The sequence below is a fragment of the Ascaphus truei genome, chromosome 22 (genome assembly GCF_040206685.1).
Source record: "Ascaphus truei isolate aAscTru1 chromosome 22, aAscTru1.hap1, whole genome shotgun sequence".
Classification (NCBI taxonomy): Eukaryota; Metazoa; Chordata; class Amphibia; order Anura; family Ascaphidae; genus Ascaphus; species Ascaphus truei.
In genome coordinates, this window is record NC_134504.1 from 16,129,358 (window position 1) to 16,152,582 (window position 23,225).

The following is a 23,225-nucleotide window of genomic DNA, read 5'->3' on the forward strand; positions in this document are numbered from 1 at the left end:
CTTGTGCGTTGCCCTGAGATGGCGCGGTGACGTCACGGGGCCTGTGTATCAGGACGCGGAGCCGGTGACGGGAGAGATGGCAGCGGCCGGCGGGGCCTGAACCTGACAAGAGGAGGAGGAGGAGCATGAGCCGGGCGGGGAGGCAGCACATAGGAGAGCGGGGAGACTGACGGGAGGAGGTGAGAAACCCGGGGGAAGAGACAGGCCGAGAGAGAGGCCCGGGGGGAGAGAAACAGAGAGAGACCGGGAGGTGAGCGAGAGACTGAGGGGGGGGGGAGGCGTGAGAGAGACTGAGGGGGGGGAGGCGTGAGAGAGACTGAGGGGGGGGAGGCGTGAGAGAGACTGAGGGGGGGGGAGGCGTGAGAGAGACTGAGGGGGGGGGAGGCGTGAGAGAGACTGAGGGGGGGGGAGGCGTGAGAGACTGAGGGGGGGAGGTGTGTGAGAGAGACGGGGGGGGAGGCGTGTGAGAGAGACTGAGGGGGGGAGGCGTGTGAGAGAGACTGAGGGGGGAGGCGTGTGAGAGAGACTGAGGGGGGGAGGCGTGTGAGAGAGACTGAGGGGGGGAGGCGTGTGAGAGAGACTGAGGGGGGGAGGCGTGTGAGAGAGACTGAGGGGGGAGGCGTGTGAGAGAGACTGAGGGGGGGAGGCGTGTGAGAGAGACTGAGGGGGTGAGGCGCGTGTGAGAGACTGAGGGGGTGAGGCGCGTGTGAGAGACTGAGGGGGGAGGCGCGTGTGAGACTGAAGGGGGAGGCACGCGCGTGTGTGAGACTGAAGGGGGAGGCGCGCGTGTGTGTGAGACTGAAGGGGGAGGCGCGCGTGTGAGACTGAAGGGGGAGGCGCGCGTGTGAGACTGAAGGGGGAGGCGCGCGTGTGAGACTGAAGGGGGAGGCGCGCGTGTGAGACTGAAGGGGGAGGCGCGCGTGTGAGACTGAAGGGGGAGGCGCGCGTGTGAGACTGAAGGGGGAGGCGCGCGTGTGAGAAACTGAATGGGGAGGCGCGCGTGTGAGAGACTGAAGGGGGAGGCGCGCGTGTGAGAGACTGAAGGGGGAGGCGCGCGTGTGAGAGACTGAAGGGGGAGGCGCGCGTGTGAGACTGAAGGGGGAGGCGCGCGCGTGTGTGAGACTGAAGGGGGAGGCGCGCGTGTGAGACTGAAGGGGGAGGCGCGCGCGCGTGTGTGAGACTGAAGGGGGAGGCGCACGCGTGTGTGAGACTGAAGGGGGAGGCGCGCGCGTGTGTGAGACTGAAGGGGGAGGCGCGCGTGTGAGACTGAAGGGGGAGGCGCGCGTGTGAGAAACTGAATGGGGAGGCGCGCGTGTGAGAGACTGAAGGGGGAGGCGCGCGTGTGAGAGACTGAAGGGGGAGGCGCGCGTGTGAGAGACTGAAGGGGGAGGCGCGCGTGTGAGACTGAAGGGGGAGGCGCGCGCGTGTGTGAGACTGAAGGGGGAGGCGCGCGTGTGAGACTGAAGGGGGAGGCGCGCGCGCGTGTGTGAGACTGAAGGGGGAGGCGCACGCGTGTGTGAGACTGAAGGGGGAGGCGCGCGCGTGTGTGAGACTGAAGGGGGAGGCGCGCGCACGCTTGTGAGACTGAAGGGGGAGGCGCGCGCACGCGTGTGAGACTGAAGGGGGAGGCGCGCGCACGCGTGTGAGACTGAAGGGGGAGGCGCGCGCACGCGTGTTAGACTGAAGGGGGAGGCGCGCGTGTGAGAAACTGAATGGGGAGGCGCGCGTGTGAGAGACTGAAGGGGGAGGCGCGCGTGTGAGAGACTGAAGGGGGAGGCGCGCGTGTGTGAGACTGAAGGGGGAGGCGTGCGCGTGTGTGAGACTGAAGGGGGAGGCGCGCGCGTGTGTGAGACTGAAGGGGGAGGCGCGCGCGCGTGTGAGACTGAAGGGGGAGGCGCGCGCGTGTGAGACTGAAGGGGGAGGCGCGCGCGCGTGTGAGACTGAAGGGGGAGGCGCGCGCACGCTTGTGAGACTGAAGGGGGAGGCGCGCGTGTGAGACTGAAGGGGGAGGCGCGCGCGTGTGTGAGACTGAAGGGGGAGGCGCGCGCGTGTGTGAGACTGAAGGGGGAGGCGCACGCGTGTGTGAGACTGAAGGGGGAGGCGCGCGCGCGTGTGAGACTGAAGGGGGAGGCGCGCGTGTGAGACTGAAGGGGGAGGCGCGCGCGTGTGTGAGACTGAAGGGGGAGGCGCGCGCGTGTGTGAGACTGAAGGGGGAGGCGCGCGCGTGTGTGAGACTGAAGGGGGAGGCGCACGCGCGTGTGAGACTGAAGGGGGAGGCGCGCGCGCGTGTGAGACTGAAGGGGGAGGCGCGCGCGCGTGTGAGACTGAAGGGGGAGGCGCGCGCGCGTGTGAGACTGAAGGGGGAGGCGCGCGCACGCTTGTGAGACTGAAGGGGGAGGCGCGCGCACGCGTGTGAGACTGAAGGGGGAGGCGCGCGCACGCGTGTGAGACTGAAGGGGGAGGCGCGCGCACGCGTGTGAGACTGAAGGGGGAGGCGCGTGCACACGTGTGAGACTGAAGGGGGAGGCGCGCGCACGCGTGTGTATGGGAGACTGAGGGGGGAGGCGTGAGACAGACTATGGGGGGGCGGGAGGTATGTGAGACAGAGAGAGACTGAGGGTGAGACTGCACATAGGAGAGTGAGGCTGACTGGAGGAGGTGAGAGAGGCAGACCAAGAGAGAAAAAGAGGTGGGAGTGAGACCCAGGGAGGAGGTGTGAGCGAGAGACGGGAGAGACAGAAGGCCTGTGAAGTGAGAGAGGAAGGAGGTAAGGGAGAGACAGAGACCACCAGGGCTTGCGCAGGAGGTGAGATGCAGAGACTCCCAGCTGCTCTGCAGAGGAGACTGGAGGTGAGAGGCAGTGAGACAACCAGCTCTGCTGGAGGCACAGAGAGGGAGTTAAGGGAGAGAGAGACCTCTGCCAGAGAGAGAGAGCAAGGGAGAGGGGGGTGAGGGTAAGTGGGACAGAGGGGAGGGGGGAGGAGTGTAATCGAGGCAGGGGGTGAGAGTTGGTGCAGTAGAGACACACCAAACCTACTTCCATAAAGATCTCGAACCCTGCCTTCCACCCAACAACACCCAAGGCAGATATCCCCTGTGAGACAGACACCCCCTGTGAGACAGACACCTCTGGACAGTCTCTCTCTCTCCCTAGTCTGGAGTGAACCGGCCCCTGCACCGTCTCACGGACCCATCGCCGCGGTCGGAAAGTCTCGGTTCAACCGGGAGGACAGAGTCTAAATGTTGCCGGAAGGGAGGTAAGGGACAGCTGACCCCAAGTCGCACCGCGCCCCCACACCCACACACTAATATTTCTGTGCAGGTGCCGTGCCTGCTGTAATAACGCAGCTAATGTCTGGCCATGAATATGTCCGGCACCCCTGTCGCCTCACTAGTTCCTTATCTTACTAATTCAGTAACGCATGCGCATGGGTGGCACTATATCAATAGAAATATACATACCTTTTAGGGGCGCAGACTGGGGGGCGCGGCAGTTAGAGGTCCCGTGCTCTTCCCCCAACGCATTTAAATGAAATGCCGGGGGGACCGCGTGAGGTCTCTGTAAATTCCCATAGCTTGGCTTCCAGCGATGCGTCGCCATGGCAACGTGATGCCGCATGACCCCCGCGGCGGAGCCAAGGTAAAGAGGGGGGGGGGAGAGCAGGCAGGGGGTGCAGGGGAACAATTTGGGCACCCCTGCCATACAGCATAAGTGAACATGCAATGTGAAATGCAGGAGCAATGTATTGTGCTAATTGCAGCCAGCGGTTAAGCAATGGGAGAGCTTGTGTCTAAACTACAGAGACTCGTTTGGCTAAATAAATGCATTTCCCCACGTTGCTCTATCTGCTGGCAATACCCAGCCCAATTCCTAATCGTTTATCGTAACAATTAGATTGCAAGCTCTGCGGGGCAGGGAATCCTTTTTTAAGGCCTCGGACATGGTCAAAAAGACCGCGCTGAGGGGAAACATTATCCCTATCAGCGCGGCTTTAGACGGCGCTTCCGCAGGCGTGCGGAATTTCAGCCAACAGACCAATTTTAGATTTCCCGCTGAGGGAAGCGCAGGGCCGGTCACGTGACTGCCAGAAGCCAATGGCAGTCCGTGACGTCGGCGCCATGACGTGGCGCGCTAGCTCCGCCTCCCACCCGGCACATGAGCGTCAGCGCTGCCCAGTGCCGCTCCCTGCACCATGTCCCAGGCCTAATGCTGATTTTATGTCTGAAGCGCTTATTCCCATTTTGTGTTCTTTATATAATGTGGAGTATTACTGCAGTGACGCGCTATGTACATTAATGGCGCTATATAAATAAAGACATACAGCAGGGCCCCGGGCATACGGCGGGTTCTGTTCTAAGGGCCCGCCGTATAGTGAAAACCGCCGGAAAGCGGAACCGGCAATTTCCCCCTTGTACGCATGCGTGACCTCCGTTTGGCGTGCGCAACTTACGTTCTGCGCATGCGGCAACAGCCGGTTCTGCGCATGCGCGACCTCTGAGCAGACATGGCGGCCCCTTCTCGGTGCCGCCGTATCAGCGGATCGCCGAGAAGCGGGGGCTTGCTGTACATACATAATGTGGTGATCATTATATGCAGTTTCTTGTTGAAGTCCAGAAAAAGGCGCCTGAGCTCCCTATAAAATTAGCACCAATTAGACTAGTGGCCACGATTGCCCTAATTATAATCGGCAACCTTCCCCTCTTCATTTCGAGCATGCCTCCTGTGATACTTTGTACAAGTGTAGGAAATCGTTGGTGAATCACCACCCATAATGTGCAAAGCCTGTAGTGTGCCTATTTATAAAACGTGTTACCCGGAAGTAATACATTGCGTTACCGCTCGTTTTCAGGTTATGATTCCAAATACATAGTTACAGTAAGCAAGGCCCCGAGAAGGGGGCCGCCATTTCCACGCATGCGCAGAACGGGCCGGTCCGGTGTCGCGCTTGCGCAGAATGGAGGGTTTTGCCGATGTTGCGCATGCGTAGAATGGCGCATTGCCGGTCTGCGCATGAGCACATAGCGAAAATCGCCGGTTCCGCTTTCCGGCGATTTTCGCTTTGCGGCGGGTCCTTTCAACGGAACCCGCTGCATGACTGGGTCCCTGCTGTTCACATATGGATATCTTTATTTATATAGTGAACACAGCTGTACTTGGCGCTTTACAAGAGAGAGACAACACAGTGCAGGGAATTCTAATACAATAAGTGCAACAGATACGATTAGGCAATAAGAAAAGAAATCCCTGCCCCGGAGAGCTTACAATCTAAGTGAAAAGCACTGTGATTAATTTATTATCTGGTATATACGGTGTGTTTTAGGTTAAAGCTGCAGTTCAGTCTTTTTTTTTTTATTTTATTTATTTTTTTTATTCAGTAGTTTCATGTGGGCAATCTCTAATTACCTAAAGAACTGTATAGCTGCCGGTCAATTCGTTCTCCATGTATTGATAGGCGAAATTTGGTGACATAATTAGTGAAGGGATCTGTTTTTCTTCTGCTTCTGTCTCTCAGTGGAAGCTCATGAATATTCATGAGCACTCCTGCACTGACATGTGCTAGAGGGAGGGCAGGGCTGACAAAGGGGTGTGCCAGGGCTTGTGACAGGACATGAAGGGGCAGCGCCTTAGCAAATGGCTGTTAAAATAGAATACAAGAAAATTGGTCTTTCAAAGTTGTTTTTTTTAAAACAGAAAATGCTAAAAGTATTTTTTCTTACTACAGAACTGATTTATTAAAAAAAACCCCACATGCAGGATTCTGACTGAACTGCAGCTTTAAGTGGAATGTGGTTTTGAAATATAGATCGATAAACCGTTTGTAAAAATTTGAGGCTGTTGAGATTCTTTGCAAGATTCTGCTGAAGGACGCGTGAATGTACCCGGGTCCGAACCGGTTCCGGCAATAGAACAAACCGAAAGCGCTTAAACCACTTTGGTTTTTCAAAATTAGTCATTTTATTTCACATAGCGCTTTTCTCCCAATGGGACTCACAGCACATCACAATGACAGCGTACAGACACAGCCCCTGCCCCGCAGAGCTTACAATCTATGTGTTTGGTGCCTGAGGCACAGGGAGATAAAGTGACTCGCCCAAGGTCACAAGGAGCAGACACCGGGAATTGAACCAGGTTAATTAATGCTGAATTGTATACAGTAATTAAAACTTAAAATGTAATAAAGTAAAAGCATTTTTAAAGAGCGGTACCACGGGAAGGAGCGGTGTAAACCGCGCAAGATCAAATACAAACGAGCAAAGAGAATTTTGGTTGGGGAAGTCGGGCCGGGGCCATGGTACAAAATACAGCGCTGAGCTGCGCTGAGCCAGGAAACTTGCATCCGGCATTTGTGGGGCTTTGGTAGACGCTCCCGCAGGTGTGCAGAGGCGTGTGGAATTGCAGACGACAAATCATTTAATTTTTCACGCGGAGGGCCAGTCACGTGACCGGCAAAAACCAGCTGACACTCCGTGACGTCGGCGCCGTGGCGCGCTAGCCCCGCCTCACAAGCGCGCTCGTTGACGCTCATGCCAGGACACACAAAAGCTCCTGCTTGAGCAGGAGAGCATGAGCGTCGGCGCTGCCCAGCGCTGTATTTTGTACCATGGCCCCGGCCTAACATTCCACCAGTTATTTTTGTACAGAAATACCTCCTCCCTTAGGCCAAGTCCCCGGTAGTGACTGCTGCACGCGCGCCTGGCGGGGCGTGCACAGCTTAAAACCGCAATCTGCGTTCTGTAGGGAGCGATAGGGGGTGTGTCCAACACGGAGGGGGGGCACAGCCCAGCAGCTCAAGGCACTGCGCTCCCATTGGTCCATTGCCCTCGTATTGGCTCCCAGCGCACCACGTGACCGCGTCGCCGCACGGGAACACAATGGTGGTGTCTCCCCTGCTGGCTGACGCGCCACCGCACTGCGTGAGCCAACACGCGGGAAGACGCTGGGGCCTGCCTGGCTGAGGTTAGTGACTGGTGTGCGTGTCACCGGGGACCTCGCCTCAGTAATAGTATTTCTGTACAAAAATAACCAATATAGTGAAATAACTGGTGGAATTTTAGACTTTCCCAATCAAAATGTTCTTTTTTTACTTGATCTCCAGCTGCTTAAACCGCAACTTCACACGATACTGCTCTTTAAATATGCTTTTACTTGATTAAATGAAGTTTTAATGATACGATGGCTTAAATGTTAATGCAGAATTGTGTCTTGGAAGAGTGATTTGGAATATAAATAAAATAGCGGTTACAACTATATCATTTTGTGTTGGTTACTTAAAGCAGGGGTGTGCAAACCTTTCTGTTTACGCCCGCCCCCCTGTCAGCTCTCCCTCCCCTGCTTGCGCGCGTCCCCCCTTCCCGGCTCGGAGCTTCGGCGGCGTCATGTGACATCGCGTTGGTATGTGACAGCGCGGCGTCATGACAGCGCGCCACAGAAGAGGCAGCTGAGACTCTTGGCCTTAGAGGCCTTGCGCTTACCTGGCATTTAATTTAAATGCCTTTGGGGGAGAGCACGGGGCCTCTGTAACCGCCGTTGCGCCCCCCCCCCCCCCCAGAAAATCTCACGCTCACCCCTCTCCCCCAGTGCGTACCACTGACTTAAAGGATGTTGGAGTCCCAATGTTTTCTGTCCTCTCTGAATGAATTGCCATTGAGAAATGTCATAGGAACTTCAAGTATATAGTGGGGTTAGTCTCCTGCAATGTTAAGAAGCTTTGATCTCTCTTTCAAGCTGAGCGTGAATGAACCTTTTTTAGGGCAGGGGTAACCTCATTTAATAAGGTCGTATCCGTCACCCCAATATGACCTTGGTTTTATTTGTGTGTCAAAAGGCCATAGAAAGAAACAATATTACTGTGTAAACCGGCTCTGAAGGACCTTCCTGCTTCTATTCTGGCCACATTGAGATTAAATCCGAACGGTCATTGATTTTGCTGGTCCCTTGCGCCAGGGGGCTCAAGAACTCCCCCCCTCCCCCCCCCCAACAGGTCAAGTTTTCAGGATATCCCAGCTTCAGCACAGGTGGCTCAATCAGAGGCTGTCTTCACTGAGCCACTGATTGAGTCAGCTGTGCTGAAGCAGGGATATCTTGAAAACCTGACCTGTTAGGGAGGACTGGACTTGAGCCCCCCTGCCTTGGTCAACAACGGTGCTTTTGAGACACATGCAAATATAGATGAGTACAGTGGGAAGAGGTCTCCTTGTGTTTTTACACACGCCTGTGTGAGTTTTTGGTGGATTCTCTTTTTCATCGAGTCCCTAGAATTGAATGCAGTAAAAATACAGCGAACGGCTGGCAGAGGGAGCCTGCTGGTGTGTGCCGCAGGGATGCTGCGGTTAGATAACACAGCGGCCTCCGTGTGCACAACTAGTTACTGTCTGTTTTGATCTGTAACCGTTTTGCTGCCAGTAGGCCGAGTTCAGGGTGGGTGCTGCGTCCGTGCGCGCCTCCACCGCGTGCTCCTGCAGCCCAGCCATCTGTGCCTCGGCTGCAGGAGTTGGGTCGCTGCGTTTGGGGGCGGGGGCGTGGCGAACGTGTCACAGAGCTGGTTCGCTGAACCAGCTCACGTGACGCGACTGCAGCCCGAAATATCATTTTGGGTTGTAGCGGCAAAAAAGTAGCAGCGTCAACGCTGCACTTTGCCGCTGGTGGAGTTTTAAGTTTGAAACCTCCCACCGAACAACCCTAAATTGCGACGGACGGACGCGCGCATGTCGCGTAGCATCCACCCTGAACTCGGCTTAAGGCTAGCAGAGGGGATAACGGCTGATTCTGGGGTAGCAATTGTTAGGTCGGTCTTTGGGGATTTATTCACTTTTTAAAAAAATGGCTTCTGATTCCAGGCAGAAAAGTAATGCTGTGTGTAACCCCTTAGTCACGAGTTCGCAACTGCAGTCCTCAAGATCCCCCCCCCCACCCACCAGGTCAGGTTTTCATGATATCCCTGCTTCAGCACAGGTGAGCCACTGATTGAGCCACCTGTGCTGAAGCAGGGATAAACAAGAGTCCATGCAGTGCGGAGAAGCACAGACCGGGAGGTCCGTACAGCGTGCACTCGGTGCTGGCATAATATTTGGATGTCTATCCATTAAATTGATTTATAGAATTATAACTACACACACCATTACATTGGGACCTGCTATTCTGGGCGACCCCATCAGTGATTTGCCTCATCGATACAGATGGGGTCTTTCCCACACATCCAAATATTATGCCAGCACCGAGTGCACGCTATACGGACCTCCCGGTCTGGGCTTCTCCGCACTGCCGGTCTGGACTCCTTTTTGGTGCACCTGCTCGCATTATTGACCACCGGTCATTCTAGGTAGAGTGGGTATCCTGTTGTGTTTGTCCTGAAGCAGGGATATCATGCAAACCAGACCGGTTGGGGGGAGAGGGAGTTCTTGAGGACTGGCGCTCTGTCATAAGCGCTTCTGCAGCGAGTTTCTGACCCAAGGGGTTAATTTACTACTTTTAAAGGAACTGTTCATGGTTATCGCTTTATATATTCTAATACCCCCTTGGTGGGATAAGCATGAATGTGTGAAGCTGCCAAATCGCTGTTGGGGAAGACGCACAGCGCACATCGCACATTGTATATCCCCGTAGAGGTAAAAAGTATACAATCGGTTAGTTTTGTGCTTTTGCGCTTCGGAAACTATTAGGAATCCCTGGGCGGGGGTTTGTCATCCCTCCAAACGAAGCCTGATGTCCGAGTTAACATTAGCAGCGTTTTAACGGTTCCCTGGCGGGTTTATCTGGGCGCTTGTACATTTCGGAAGTTATAAAGCAGGTTTTGTGTTTTGCTGAAGAAGTGTCTGTGCGAGTGGCAATTATGGCGCGAGTGGCAATTATGGCGCGAGTGGCAATTATGGCGCGAGTGGCAATTATGGCGCGAGTGGCAATTATGGCGCGAGTGGCAATTATGGCGCGAGTGGCAATTATGGCGCGAGTGGCAATTATGGCGCGAGTGGCAATTATGGCGCGAGTGGCAATTATGGCGCGAGTGGCAATTATGGCGCGAGTGGCAATTATGGCGCGAGTGGCAATTATGGCGCGAGTGGCAATTATGGCGCGAGTGGCAATTATGGCGCGAGTGGCAATTATGGCGCGAGTGGCAATTATGGCGCGAGTGGCAATTACTGCTCTGTTTGGCTATATCAGAATAATGAAGCTTGGTCTAAATCCGCATTCCCAACCTTTTGTAAACACTGCACCCCGTGCTAGAACATTTCAATTCTCTCCCCCCCCCTCCTCCTCCTCCTCGCTCTATTTCTCCCCCCTCCCTCCTCTCTGACTTGATTTCCACCCCTCCCATCTCCTCTGGCTCTATTTCTCCCCTTCTCTCTGACTCTTCTCCCTCCCCCCCCCATTCTCTCTGACTCTTCTCCCCCCCTTCTCTCTGACTCTTCCCCCCCCTTCTCTCTGACTCTTCCCCCCCCTTCTCTCTGACACTTCCCCCCCCCCTTCTCTCTGACTCTTCTCCCCCCCTTCTCTCTGACTCTTCTCCCCCCCCTTCTCTCTGACTCTTCTCCCCCCCCTTCTCTCTGACTCTTCTCCCCCCCCTTCTCTCTGACTCTTCTCCCCCCCCCTTCTCTCTGACTCTTCTCCCCCCCCTTCTCTCTGACTCTTCTCCCCCCCCTTCTCTCTGACTCTTCCCCCCCTTCTCTCTGACTCTTCTCCCCCCCCCCTTCTCTCTGACTCTTTCCCCCCTTCTCTCTGACTCTTTCCCCCCTTCTCTCTGACTCTTTCCCCCCTCCACTCTGACTCTTTCCCCCCTCCACTCTGACTCTTTCCCCCCTCCACTCTGACTCTTTCCCCCCTCCACTCTGACTCTTTCCCCCCCTCCACTCTGACTCTTTCCCCCCCTCCACTCTGACTCTTTCCCCCCCTCCACTCTGACTCTCCCCCCCCTCCTCTCTGACTCTCCCCCCCCCTCCTCTCTGACTCTCCCCCCCCCTCCTCTCTGACTCTCCCCCCCCTCCTCTCTGACTCTCCCCCCCCCTCCTCTCTGACTCTCCCCCCCCCTCCTCTCTGACTCTCCCCCCCCTCCTCTCTGACTCTCCCCCCCCTCCTCTCTGACTCTCCCCCCACTCCTCTCTGACTCTCCCCCCCTCCTCTCTGACTCTCCCCCCCTCCTCTCTGACTCTCCCCCCTCCTCTCTGACTCTCCCCCCCTCCTCTCTGACCCTTCCCCCCCCTCCTCTCTGACTCCCCCCCTCCTCTCTGACTCTATTCCCCCCCCCCCTCCTCCTCTCTGACTCTATTCACCCCCCCCCCCCCCCATTAATAGCATCATTCTTTGTGAGTGACTTTCCCAGTGGGAGTGCAGCAGTTAATAAGTATAACCCCTTGATCCCAGAGGGGGATACAGTGGAGCTGTTCCCATGCACTCTTTGTTCCTGCTGTGCCCGGGATTTCTGCCTGCTTCAGGAATCCGGAGCTGGTCCAACCGGTTCTGGAAGGGTGCGCTTTAAAAGGCTGTAGTGGCCTTAATCAGGGGCGACCAACTCCAGTCCTCAAGGGCCACCAACAGGTCAGGTTTTCAGGATATCCCTGCTTCAGCACAGGTGGCTGTCATGGACTGAGCCACCTGTGCTGAAGCAGGGGTATCTGGAAAAACCTGCCTTTTTGAGGACTAGAGTGGGCCACCTCTGGCTACATGTTTCTGTGATATAGAGCAGTGTTTCCCATGCCCGGTGCCTTGTTACCCGGGAGTGTCTCAGATTGGGCTCCCGAGGGATTCTCAGCGGGATCATGCATTCGCTTTCCATTTTTTTAATGTATTGCAAATGATATTTTATTAGCAATAATAGAAGAGGGATTTGCAGTTGTATGGTCATTAAGCTAACCGTTATTCTGAACACAAGCGTAAATGTATTATTGGGTAATGAGGATGTGTGTGCGTTTCTGACCCGTACGTAACGATGCACAGTTGGTTAGATGCCTTGGCAAACGTATCTTTTAGAGAAGAGAAGGTTGGTAAAATGCTGTTGCAGAATATTCTTCTCGAAGGACCGTTTTATCCTCTGTTTTTAATCTCGTACAGAAGCAAAGGAGAATAAAACCTTTGCGTTGGATATTTAAACAAAATGTCTCCATGCACCATGTAAAAACGTGTGTGTGTGCGTGCGCGTGTGTTCACCGGTCTCGCTGTCGAGTCAGGTGGTATTTCTATTTTAGTTCCTTTTTGTCACCACGACTGGCATATGAGATGAAATTATCTCCTACTTATAAGGGTGTCCAAGTCCTGTCCTCAAGGGCCACCGAAATAGAAAACTAATTCCAAACTATCCCTATTCCTCAGGGGCCACCAACAGATCAGGTTGTCAGGATATCCCCTGCTTCAGCACAGGAGGCTCCGTTGAAGACCAAGCCACTGATTGAGCCGCCTGTGCTGAAGCAGGGCTATCCTGACCACCTGACCTGTTGGTGGCCCTTGAGGACTGAAGTTGGCTACCCGTGTACCTACAACATACTGTAAGGCACTTTGCTTACTGCTACAGATCCTTACATTGTATCTGCTGACTAATGGGTTAACTCGGACTCAACACCGGGCATGTTTTTGACTGTTGTGTTATCCTTGTTGCCTGTATCACCGTGTAATGTCTTATTTATTGGAAAAGTGGGTGGGAGACCTCAGGACTGAGCATCAGAAAGGGAGGAGCAGTTGTTAAACGGTCTCGGCTGTGCGGGGGAAGTGAGCGAGGAGATGTTGGGTGAGGACATGATGATGTAATGCTGGGGTAATTGGTGTAGGGCCCAGGCAGACACGGCCTCCTCCCTCCAGTCCTGAGATGTTGGGTGAGGACATGATGATGTAATGCTGGGGTAATTGGTGTAGGGCCCAGGCAGACACGGCCTCCTCCCTCCAGTCCTGAGATGTTGGGTGAGGACATGAAGATGTAATGCTGGGGTAATTGGTGTAGGGCCCAGGCAGACACGGCCTCCTCCCTCCAGTCCTGAGATGTTGGGTGAGGACATGATGATGTAATGCTGGGGTAATTGGTGTAGGGCCCAGGCAGACACGGCCTCCTCCCCCCAGTCCTGAGATGTTGGGTGAGGACATGATGTTGTAATGCTGGGGTAATTGGTGTAGGGCCCAGGCAGACACGGCCTCCTCCCTCCAGTCCTGAGATGTTGGGTGAGGACATGATGATGTAATGCTGGGGTAATTGGTGTAGGGCCCAGGCAGACACGGCCTCCTCCCTCCAGTCCTGAGATGTTGAGCAGATAGAATGGACTATTCCCAGTAATGGGCTCAGGACACTGGTATGACGTTGAGGATGCCGGTTGCGTAGCTTCACTCCAGCGGTCTAGGACATTTGGTCACGGCCTTTTTGCAGGAAGTGACCTCACTGCAGCGACACTCGGCTGCCAGCCGCTTCGACGCCAAGGTAAATCCTTAACCCTTACCCTGAAACCCCCTAATCTTAACCCCCTAATACTAACACTACTCCATACCCTAAACCTTAACCCCCACGCGCCCCCCCTTCTTAGCCCCCGCGCGCCCCCCCTTCTTAGCCCCCGCGCGCCCCCCCTTCTTAGCCCCAGCGCGCCCCCCCTTCTTAGCCCCCGCGCGCCCCCCTTCTTAGCCCCCGCGCGCCCCCCCTTCTTAGCCCCCGCGCGCCCCCCCTTCTTAGCCCCCGCGCGCCCCCCCTTCTTAGCCCCCGCGCGCCCCCCCTTCTTAGCCCCCGCGCGCCCCCCCTTCTTAGCCCCCGCGCGCCCCCCCTTCTTAGCCCCCGCGCACCCCCCCCCCCTTCTTAGCCCCCGCGCACCCCCCCCTTCTTAGCCCCCACGCGCCCCCCCCTTCTTGGCCCTCGCGCGCCCCCCCCTTCTTGGCCCTCGCGCGCCCCCCCTTCTTAGCTCCAGCGCGCCCCCGCTTACGTTAACCCCCTATCCTTCAACTTACCTTATCGTAGAAGCGGTGAGCGGCGGAGGGTCAATCTGAAGCCAAACGCTGGCAGGGGACTGCGGCAGCCAAATGTCCTATTCTACACCCCAGTGCCTCCTGCAGTTCTGTGTATTCCTTGGCTTAGAAGGCAGTTTGTATTTTCCGCGGTGTTGGAGGGTTCTGCGCAGGATTGCACGAGCGTCCGCGGGACACCGATGGCCAACTCAATAAGAGCTAACCTCCTGCGCACTTTGCTTCCCAGGAAGAGGCGGCGGACCTACAATGAAGACTGTCAGATCCCACAGTCCAAGAGGAGCACCAGGAGCTCCGTACTCCAGGAGTGGGACACGGAGGTGAGCCGCGCACGTCCACTGTGTCACACACCGGGCCATGACGCCGTTGTTTCGTCATCCGTAAGCATTCATATTTGTAGCAGGGGCCCTTCTTCCCTTTGGGATCCCAGTGTCATCTTAAGGCAGGGGTTCTCCACTCCAGTCCTCAAGACCCACCCCCCCTCCCCACAGGTCAGCTTTTCAGAATATCCCTGCTTCAGCACAGGTGGCTCAGTCTTTGACTTGAGGACTGGAGTGGAGAACCCCCTGGGTTAGGCTTTGGTCCCGCTGCGGGCGGCCGCGTGCGCGTTCCTCACCTGCAGGCGTTTCCTCCCGAGCCGGTCAAAGTCCCCCCTCGCAGCACGGCTCACTACGCGCTGTGACGCGTCAGCCGCCAGGGGATGCAAGAGAATTGCGATCCTGAGCGGTGACGCGTCACGCGCTGCGCTGGTGAGCCTATCGGCGGCGGGGGCTGGAGCTGTCAACCTCAAAGGTAAGGTGTGTGTGTGTGTATCAGCTGCGTGTGTGTATCAGCTGCGTGTGTGTATCAGCTGCGTGTGTGTATCAGCTGCGTGTGTGTGTATCAGCTGCGTGTGTGTGTCAGCTGCGTGTGTGTGTCAGCTGCGTGTGTGTGTATCAGCTGCGTGTGTGTGTCAGCTGCGTGTGTGTGTCAGCTGCGTGTGTGTGTCAGCTGCGTGTGTGTGTCAGCTGCGTGTGTGTGTCAGCTGCGTGTGTGTGTATCAGCTGCGTGTGTGTATCAGCTGCGTGTGTGTATCAGCTGCGTGTGTGTATCAGCTGCGTGTGTGTGTATCAGCTGCGTGTGTGTGTCAGCTGCGTGTGTGTGTCAGCTGCGTGTGTGTGTCAGCTGCGTGTGTGTGTCAGCTGCGTGTGTGTGTCAGCTGCGTGTGTGTGTCAGCTGCGTGTGTGTGTGTCGGCTGCGTGTGTGTGTGTCGGCTGCGTGTGTGTGTGTCGGCTGCGTGTGTGTGTGTCGGCTGCGTGTGTGTGTGTCGGCTGCGTGTGTGTGTGTCGGCTGCGTGTGTGTGTCGGCTGCGTGTGTGTGTGTCGGCTGCGTGTGTGTGTGTCGGCTGCGTGTGTGTGTCGGCTGCCTGCGTGCGTGTGTCGGCTGCGTGCGTGCGTGTGTCGGCTGCCTGCGTGCGTGTGTCGGCTGCGTGCGTGCGTGTGTCGGCTGCGTGCGTGCGTGTGTCGGCTGCGTGTGCGTGTCAGCTGCGTGTGTGTGTGTCAGCTGCGTGTGTGTGTGTCAGCTGCGTGTGTGTGTGTCAGCTGCGTGTGTGTGTCAGCTGCGTGTGTGTGTGTCAGCTGCGTGTGTGTGTGTCAGCTGCGTGTGTGTGTGTCGGCTGCCTGCGTGCGTGTGTCGGCTGCCTGCGTGCGTGTGTCGGCTGCCTGCGTGCGTGTGTCGGCTGCGTGCGTGCGTGTGTCGGCTGCCTGCGTGCGTGTGTCGGCTGCGTGTGTGTGTGTCGGCTGCCTGCGTGCGTGTGTCGGCTGCCTGCGTGCGTGTGTCGGCTGCCTGCGTGCGTGTGTCGGCTGCCTGCGTGCGTGTGTCGGCTGCCTGCGTGCGTGTGTCGGCTGCGTGTGCGTGTCAGCTGCGTGTGTGTGTGTCAGCTGCGTGTGTGTGTGTCAGCTGCGTGTGTGTGTGTCAGCTGCGTGTGTGTGTCAGCTGCGTGTGTGTGTGTCAGCTGCGTGTGTGTGTGTCAGCTGCGTGTGTGTGTGTCAGCTGCGTGCGTGCGTGTGTCGGCTGCGTGCGTGCGTGTGTCGGCTGCGTGCGTGCGTGTGTCGGCTGCGTGCGTGCGTGTGTGTCAGCTGCGTGCGTGTCAGGTGCGTGCGTGTCAGGTGCGTGTATGTGTCAGCTGCGTGCGTGTATGTGTGTGTGTGTGTCAGCTGCGTGCGTGTGTGTGTGTGTGTGTGTCTCTCAGCTGTGTGTGTGTGTGTGTCTCTCAGCTGTGTGTGTGTGTCTCTCAGCTGTGTGTGTGTGTCTCTCAGCTGTGTGTGTGTGTCTCTCAGCTGTGTGTGTGTGTCTCAGCTGTGTGTGTGTCTCAGCTGTGTGTGTGTCTCTCTCAGCTGTGTGTGTGTCTCTCTCAGCTGTGTGTGTCTCTCTCAGCTGTGTGTGTGTCTCTCTCAGCTGTGTGTGTGTGTGTGTCTCTCTCAGCTGTGTGTGTGTCTCTCAGCTGTGTGTGTGTGTCTGTCTGTCTCAGCTGTGTGTGTGTGTCTGTCTGTCTCAGCTGTGTGTGTGTGTCTGTCTGTCTCAGCTGTGTGTGTGTGTCTGTCTGTCTCAGCTGTGTGTGTGTGTCTCTCAGCTTTGTGTGTGTGTGTCTCTCTCAGCTTTGTGTGTGTGTGTGTCTTTCAGCCGGAAGTAGCACCCTCCTGCAGCCCGGGAGACCGACCCCCGCTGCAGCCATCCGCTGGGGGGGGGGGGGGGTGTATCGGACGGGAGCTGTGGAGGGGGGGGGGGGGGGGGTAGCACTCTGCTCAAACCACGCCGCTTCCGCTCCCTACAGACCGCAGAAAGCCTCAAGTGCCTCTCCACGCGCCGCCTGTCTGCAGTGCGGGCGCGTGGTCTGAGGCAGTGGGGCCTTAGGCTGAGGCCCCAGTACCTCCGCTGCACGCGCGCCCGCGAGACTGGCGGCGCGTGCTGCCGATTCCCCGGTCTGCAGGAAGAGACCGGGGGCGTGGCCATGACGTCACCCAGCAGGTTCGCCCTCATTGGCTGAACCGCCGAGGGGCGTGGCTTAGCGCTTCATCGCGAGTCCTGCTCTCAATTCTATTGAGAGCAGGCGCAGCTCTCGCCCCAGCGCTGCGGCCCCCCCTCGCAGCGGGCCCGGCGCCATTGAGGGGAGGGCTCTCGTCCCTGCGGGCGCTGCAATAGCCAGTGGGGACCAGGCCTTAAGGATCTTGGGGAAGCTTGCACAGAAATTAGATTGAAAAGACTGTGCCTCTATCTCTGTGTAGTCAGCTTTTATATAATAAAAATGATATTTTACTAAAAGGGGTTGGAAGTGTCCCTGCCCCTCACTCCCCCCCTTCACTCCTCCTCCCCCCCAGGGGCCAGAAAAAAACAACTTGCACTGAACCTTTTCGGTGTTTTTGGTTTTGTTTTCTCAGTCTACTGGCAGCGAGAGCAGCAACAGCACCGCCAGCCTCGACAGGAGCAGCGGGTCCGATAACCTCGCCCACCAGACCCCGGCCGGATCAGGGCCCGCCACCCCCCAGCCGGTCTCGGCTCCAGAGCAGTCGGCGCTCAACCGGGGCCCCTACGTCCACATCAACCAGATCCTGAAGGAGGCGCACTTCTGCAGTTTACAGCACCGCGGGTGCCCGTCTGCATGAGCAGCGAGACGTTCTCTGCCTTCTGTGAATGGACAGCACTGTGTACATGCCGTTATTACCGCCCAAAACATGTTTTTAAAAGCAATTGCACAATCTCTGCCTGCTGGCTTTCCAATCTGTGCTGAGATAGCAGGAGACCAGGTAATGATTTACTTGCGGTTTCAAAGGGGGTGCTAAAAGGCTTTTTTTTTTTTTTTTTTTTTTTTTTTTTTATTGCAATGGGGTTTTTGGGGGGGAACGAGGTGGAGTTGCAGTGAGAAGAAATGACCAGGCTAGAGTTTGGAAGAGGACTCTGAAGTCTCCTGTCTTCCTACTTTCTGTTTAGCCGCCTTTTATGTAGCGCAATCATTTTCCAGCAAGGTTTTTCTTTTTCTTTCTGTGTTTATTAGTTGTGAAGTTGAAATGAAATAGCGCTGTCTCTCACATATCCAAGGAAGCAGAACTCGCGCCATTTAGGGCCGGGCAACGCTGTATCAAACCGCCTTTTTTGCTTGACCCACTAGAGCTTCCTAAGCAAAGCTAATGTTGTTAGGCAAGCGACTGTCAGGGGGAGACTTGTTGCAGGAAAGAGGTTAAATAAATGCTTGATTGCACTTGAGACTGTATAAAAGGTTGTGAAACAGGTCACTGCAGGCCCCCGGTGAATGGGTGAAGCTAACCCAGCAGTACCACTCTCTGGGTATGTACTTTCATTGCCTGCACCTAACACACCCCTGATTTATACGCTCTCTAATCAGGGAGCTCTGCTACTAAAAGTGTTTCATTTTACTCCTGGACTTTCCGATGAAGGGAATCCCTGTTTAATTCCACAAGCGTTCTCGCAGGTGGGGGGTCTTCTGTGTGCGAGTTGTCTGACTGGAGGGTGCCTCCCTTATGAGAATCCCCCCAAACAAAGTAAGAGACCTCAACCCTATTAGCCAGGCCATAGTTAGCTCCATTCTCCAGGTCTTTCAACAGGTGAGATAACATTGGCTCAGTTATGGATAACCTGGACAAGAAGTTGTCCATTTGGCTAGTGGAAGGTGTGTTAGACACTTGAAGTGAAATAAGTGTGCGAGAGCCAAAAGGTAAATGCTGTATGAACATGTGAAATTGGTTGTTTTATGTAACACAACAACTATTCCACATCTGCTCTAATCAGAGCTACGAGAACAAGGTTTGGCCTGGGCAGCGGAAACTGGGATTGTTGCACAATAAAATTATTTAATTTGCTCAAAAATACAAGTTGTCGGTGTGTACATTATCAGAGAGGCTTGTAGGGGTGTCCTGGTGTCACTTGGTGATGCTGGAGAGCCAGCCCAGTTTGAAGAGTGATGGCGTCGGTGTGTCTTCCTCTTGCGTGGCCAGCTGTATGAACAAGGCGCCTGGTTTGAAGTTCTCCTCTCTTGCCCGTGAGACCATGGGAGGGACCTGTGTATACAAGAGAGGACCTCAATAGTCACACCACACTGTAACCTAGGGGTGGCTAACTCCATTACTCAAGACCCCCCAACAGGTCAGGTTAATGGATAGCCCAGCTTCAGCACAGGTGGATTGAAGGTCAGACTGAGCCACCTGTGCTGAAGCAGAGATCTCTTTTAAAACCTTACCTGTTGAGGGGGTGGGTCTTGGACTGAACGACCCCTGCTGTAACCCATTCTCGCCTCCTTACTGAAGCTCTGGCTGATCCCTCCCTAAGTGTTAGAGGGGCCTTCAACACATGTTGGAAGCCTCTCTGGCACCAAAGGGGTTAAACCCATTTAAGAAGCAATGCACAGCTAGTCCGCGTGTGTGTGTATATAGCAAAGCGGCCCCCTCCACCTCACAAAATAGGGAACGGGAAAAGCAAAGTATTTGATATCTACATAAGATGCCGTTAGAACCATCCCATATTGAAATGCAGGCCATATAGGAAGCAGTCTAAAGTTGCACATGTAAGCTGCATTCCCACAGGGACTAGCACCAGGAATACTGTAACATCAGCCACCCTGACACCCTTTTACACCCTTTGCTGGTACAGACTGATGCACATTTGTGGCAGCAAAGTATTAAGCAGCAGTGATCCGCGAATGGGAAAGATATTTGCAAATGATTTAGACCAGGGGTGGCCAACTCCGGTCCTCAAGAGCTAGCAACAGGTCAGGTTTTCAGGTCTTCGACTGCATCACCAGTGCTAAAGCAGGTATATCCTGTAAACCTGACCTGTTGGTAGCTCGGACTGGAGTTGGCCGCTCCAGACTCCACTATTAAAGAGTCTCTTGTTCCGTTTGGTGGGTTCCCGATATTCTCTCCCTGCGTTCATTTTTCTGCTACACAACAGGGTAAAAGACACACACACACACACACACACTGCAATGCACACCAGGAAAAGCTCACACGTCACACAGTGTAAATACCCAAACTCGGGACTCTATAGCAGGACCTCGCTGGGTAACCGCTAGAAGTAAATTGACATGAATTAAAACTTGACCGTCGCCAGAGATCTGGTGAGTTAGATAACAGTCTGACAATGACAAACCACATGCCTCGAACGGAGATCTTTCTAAATTATTCTGTTTCTCTTAAAATGAGTTTTCTAAATCTTATTAGGCATTCTATTCCTGTAAAGGACACTTCAAGAAAAATACAATTAGTTTTTTTAATGAGCTATCAATTGCAGCAATATGAAGTTAAAAGCAGCAATATGGTTTTTTTTTCCCCCCTTATTACAGGATTGAATTACAATTCTCGCATTTAAAGCTTTACCCTCTTCTGCCCCTCCTTACATCTCGGCCCTAATTTCTCGCTATGCACCATCCCGACTCTTGCGTTCTGCTCAAGGATGTCTTCTCTCCACCCCTTGTGTATCTAAAGCCCTCTCCGCCTTAAACCTCTCTCACTGACTGCCCCCCACCTCTGGAATGAACTTCCCATCAATACCCGACTAGCACCCTCTCTATCCACCTTTAAGACACACCTGCTTAAGGAAGCATATGAGTAGCTCCGTGGCTGATACTATACACCTCATACATAAACCCTGGCCCCCTGCAGGCGCACCAGAACACCTTCCTACTGTCGCATGTCTGAAGCACTTTGGTGCTTTCCCACTGTGGTACTTGTTATGTGTATTACTGCTGTGAAGCGCTCTTTACATGAATGGTGCTATATAAATAAAGATATACATACATAGAAGCAAGGTCTCTCCCTGGAGCTGAACTGTTACATTTCAGCTCTGGGTACCCCCTGCTCCGAGATACCTACCGCCGTAGCCGCCATTATGTTAGGCACACTATTTTCATGGCTACAGGAGATACGTACCCTGGAAGCAGGGGGTCCAAACACAGTTCGTCTCCAAAGAACCCCCTGCTTCAACCCTGTAATAAAAGAAACCTGCCTTGCTGCTTTAATAACAGTACTTTTAGAAATAGTGTTGATTTAAGGTTTACAGGGGTGCCCAACTCCAGTCAACACACCCCGATTGAGCCTCCTGTGCTGAAGCTGGGATATCCCCCACTTGAGGACTTGAACTGAGCACCCCTGTCTTAACATATGGCAACAGGACTAAGCTTAGCAGGCTCTAAATACATTGGGTCTATTTGTTAGAACAAGAGTATACCGACTCATCGTCCTTCATGTAACCGGGTTCTGCTCCTTTTACCTACCACAGTTTTGATGTCTTCCTTGGTTCTGCCCACGGACTTTGACTTCCGTGAGCTAGACATGCTGAGGGGGAGCAGGCCGAATCTTTAAAAGTACAAAGAACAGAAAAGAATTTAGTTTATCACTAGACATTTCCAAACTGACCATAGAAAGGCCAGTCCTCAACCCCCCCCAACAGGCCAGGTTTTCAGGATATCCCTGCTTCAGCGGCTCCGTCTTCCACCGAGCCACCTGTGCTGAAGCAGATCTCGGGAACTTCCAATAATGTCTCAAAGTCAATCCTAATGCTCGAATTTCTCCCGCGTTCAACGGGGCATACTAGAGAATGACATACAAAAAAAAATGAGCGCGTAGAAAGACGGGTACAAAATATATACACTTTATAACAAGTTAAACGTACACATTCATAAAAACCATAGTTGTATGTCGTCGTGTTACCACAAAAGCCCCAAAGCTGGGGGGCTCAACCCATGTCCTGGCGAACATTAAGAGGCTGCCACAGGGCTAATCACCGTGTCCTCGTGGGCACGGGAAAACGTCCGGCGTCTGACGTAAGCAACGCAATGACCTCACATACGCTTCATCAGGGGTGGGGGTGACGGGAGGGGGTAACCAGGCTATACAATAACGGTCAAGCCCGTTTTGGTTACCCCGGTTCCGTGTATAAGGGTCCAAGAGTTAGCTCTTGGCCCCAGTAACATTGCACCTTTCCCATGTACTGTTTGTAATAAAAGTATTTTTGGTGTTTTTCCCTTTCCGGGCGTGCAAGCGAGCAGGGATTGCTAGGATATGAGTTTCCGGGCGTGCCAGCGAGCAGGGATTGCTAGGGTATGAGTTTCCGGGCGTGCCAGCGAGCAGGGATTGCTGGGGTATGAGTTTCCGGGCGTGCCACCGAGCAGGGATTGCTGGGGGATGAGTTTCCGGGCGTGCCAGCGAGCAGGGATTGCTGGGGGATGAGTTTCCGGGCGTGCCAGCGAGCAGGGATTGCTGGGGTATGAGTTTCCGGGCGTGCCACCGAGCAGGGATTGCTGGGGTATGAGTTTCCGGGCGTGCCAGCGAGCAGGGATTGCTGGGGGATGAGTTTCCGGGCGTGCCAGCGAGCAGGGATTGCTGGGGGATGAGTTTCCGGGCGTGCCAGCGAGCAGGGATTGCTGGGGGATGAGTTTCCGGGCGTGCCAGCGAGCAGGGATTGCTAGGGTATGAGTTTCCGGGCGTGCCAGCGAGCAGGGATTGCTGGGGTATGAGTTTCCGGGCGTGCCAGCGAGCAGGGATTGCTAGGGTATGAGTTTCCGGGCGTGCCAGCGAGCAGGGATTGCTAGGGTATGAGTTTCCGGGCGTGCCAGCGAGCAGGGATTGCTAGGGTATGAGTTTCCGGGCGTGCCAGCGAGCAGGGATTGCTAGGGTATGAGTTTCCGGGCGTGCCAGCGAGCAGGGATTGCTAGGGTATGAGTTTCCGGGCGTGCCAGCGAGCAGGGATTGCTAGGGTATGAGTTTCCGGGCGTGCCAGCGAGCAGGGATTGCTAGGGTATGAGTTTCCGGGCGTGCCAGCGAGCAGGGATTGCTAGGGTATGAGTTTCCGGGCGTGCCAGCGAGCAGGGATTGCTAGGGTATGAGTTTCCGGGCGTGCCAGCGAGCAGGGATTGCTAGGGTATGAGTTTCCGGGCGTGCCAGCGAGCAGGGATTGCTAGGGTATGAGTTTCTGGGCGTGCCAGCGAGCAGGGATTGCTAGGGTATGAGTTTCCGGGCGTGCCAGCGAGCAGGGATTGCTAGGGTATGAGTTTCCGGGCGTGCCAGCGAGCAGGGATTGCTAGGGTATGAGTTTCCGGGCGTGCCAGCGAGCAGGGATTGCTAGGGTATGAGTTTCCGGGCGTGCCAGCGAGCAGGGATTGCTAGGGTATGAGTTTCCGGGCGTGCCAGCGAGCAGGGATTGCTAGGGTATGAGTTTCCGGGCATGCCAGCGAGCAGGGATTGCTGGGGGATGAGTTTCCGGGCGTGCCAGCGAGCAGGGATTGCTGGGGTATGAGTTTCCGGGCGTGCCAGCGAGC

General features: G+C 55.2%; 2 protein-coding genes across 5 annotated transcripts in view; one reads left to right on the plus strand and one right to left on the minus strand.

Annotated features, from left to right (window-relative positions):
- On the plus strand, positions 1-18,807 carry VCF1 (VCP nuclear cofactor family member 1). Of its 3 annotated transcripts, none has more exons than XM_075580087.1 (4): positions 1-250; positions 3,155-3,257; positions 14,151-14,301; positions 17,338-18,807. In XM_075580087.1, the coding sequence occupies exons 2-4, from the start codon at positions 3,241-3,243 to the stop codon at positions 17,560-17,562; spliced, it is 393 nt and encodes a 130-aa protein (XP_075436202.1). In that variant the 5' UTR covers positions 1-250; positions 3,155-3,240; the 3' UTR covers positions 17,563-18,807. The 3 variants fall into 3 exon arrangements, with proteins under 3 accessions (XP_075436202.1, XP_075436201.1, XP_075436203.1); XM_075580086.1 differs by having other exon boundaries at positions 2-179; positions 17,338-18,806; XM_075580088.1 differs by having other exon boundaries at positions 5-179; positions 14,151-14,241; positions 17,338-18,805.
- The window catches only part of COG1 (component of oligomeric golgi complex 1), a 19,503-nt gene continuing 15,023 nt past the window's right edge, over positions 18,746-23,225 (minus strand). Inside the window, exons 13-15 of one of the 2 annotated variants that reach the window (XM_075580085.1) lie at positions 21,183-21,264; positions 19,938-19,978; positions 18,746-18,972 (exon numbers count right to left, since the gene is read on the minus strand). In XM_075580085.1, the coding sequence (XP_075436200.1) occupies positions 19,952-19,978; positions 21,183-21,264 (109 nt within the window). In that variant the 3' untranslated portion in view covers positions 18,746-18,972; positions 19,938-19,951. The remainder of the gene's footprint in view (positions 18,973-19,937; positions 19,979-21,182; positions 21,265-23,225) is intronic. The other variant, XM_075580084.1, reaches the window with a different exon arrangement.

Coding starts and splice junctions, on each gene's coding strand:
- VCF1 (XM_075580087.1), top strand. Junction 14,302..17,337: donor ACGCCGTTGTTTCGTCATCC/GTAAGCATTCAT, acceptor TTGTTTTCTCAG/TCTACTGGCAGCGAGAGCAG.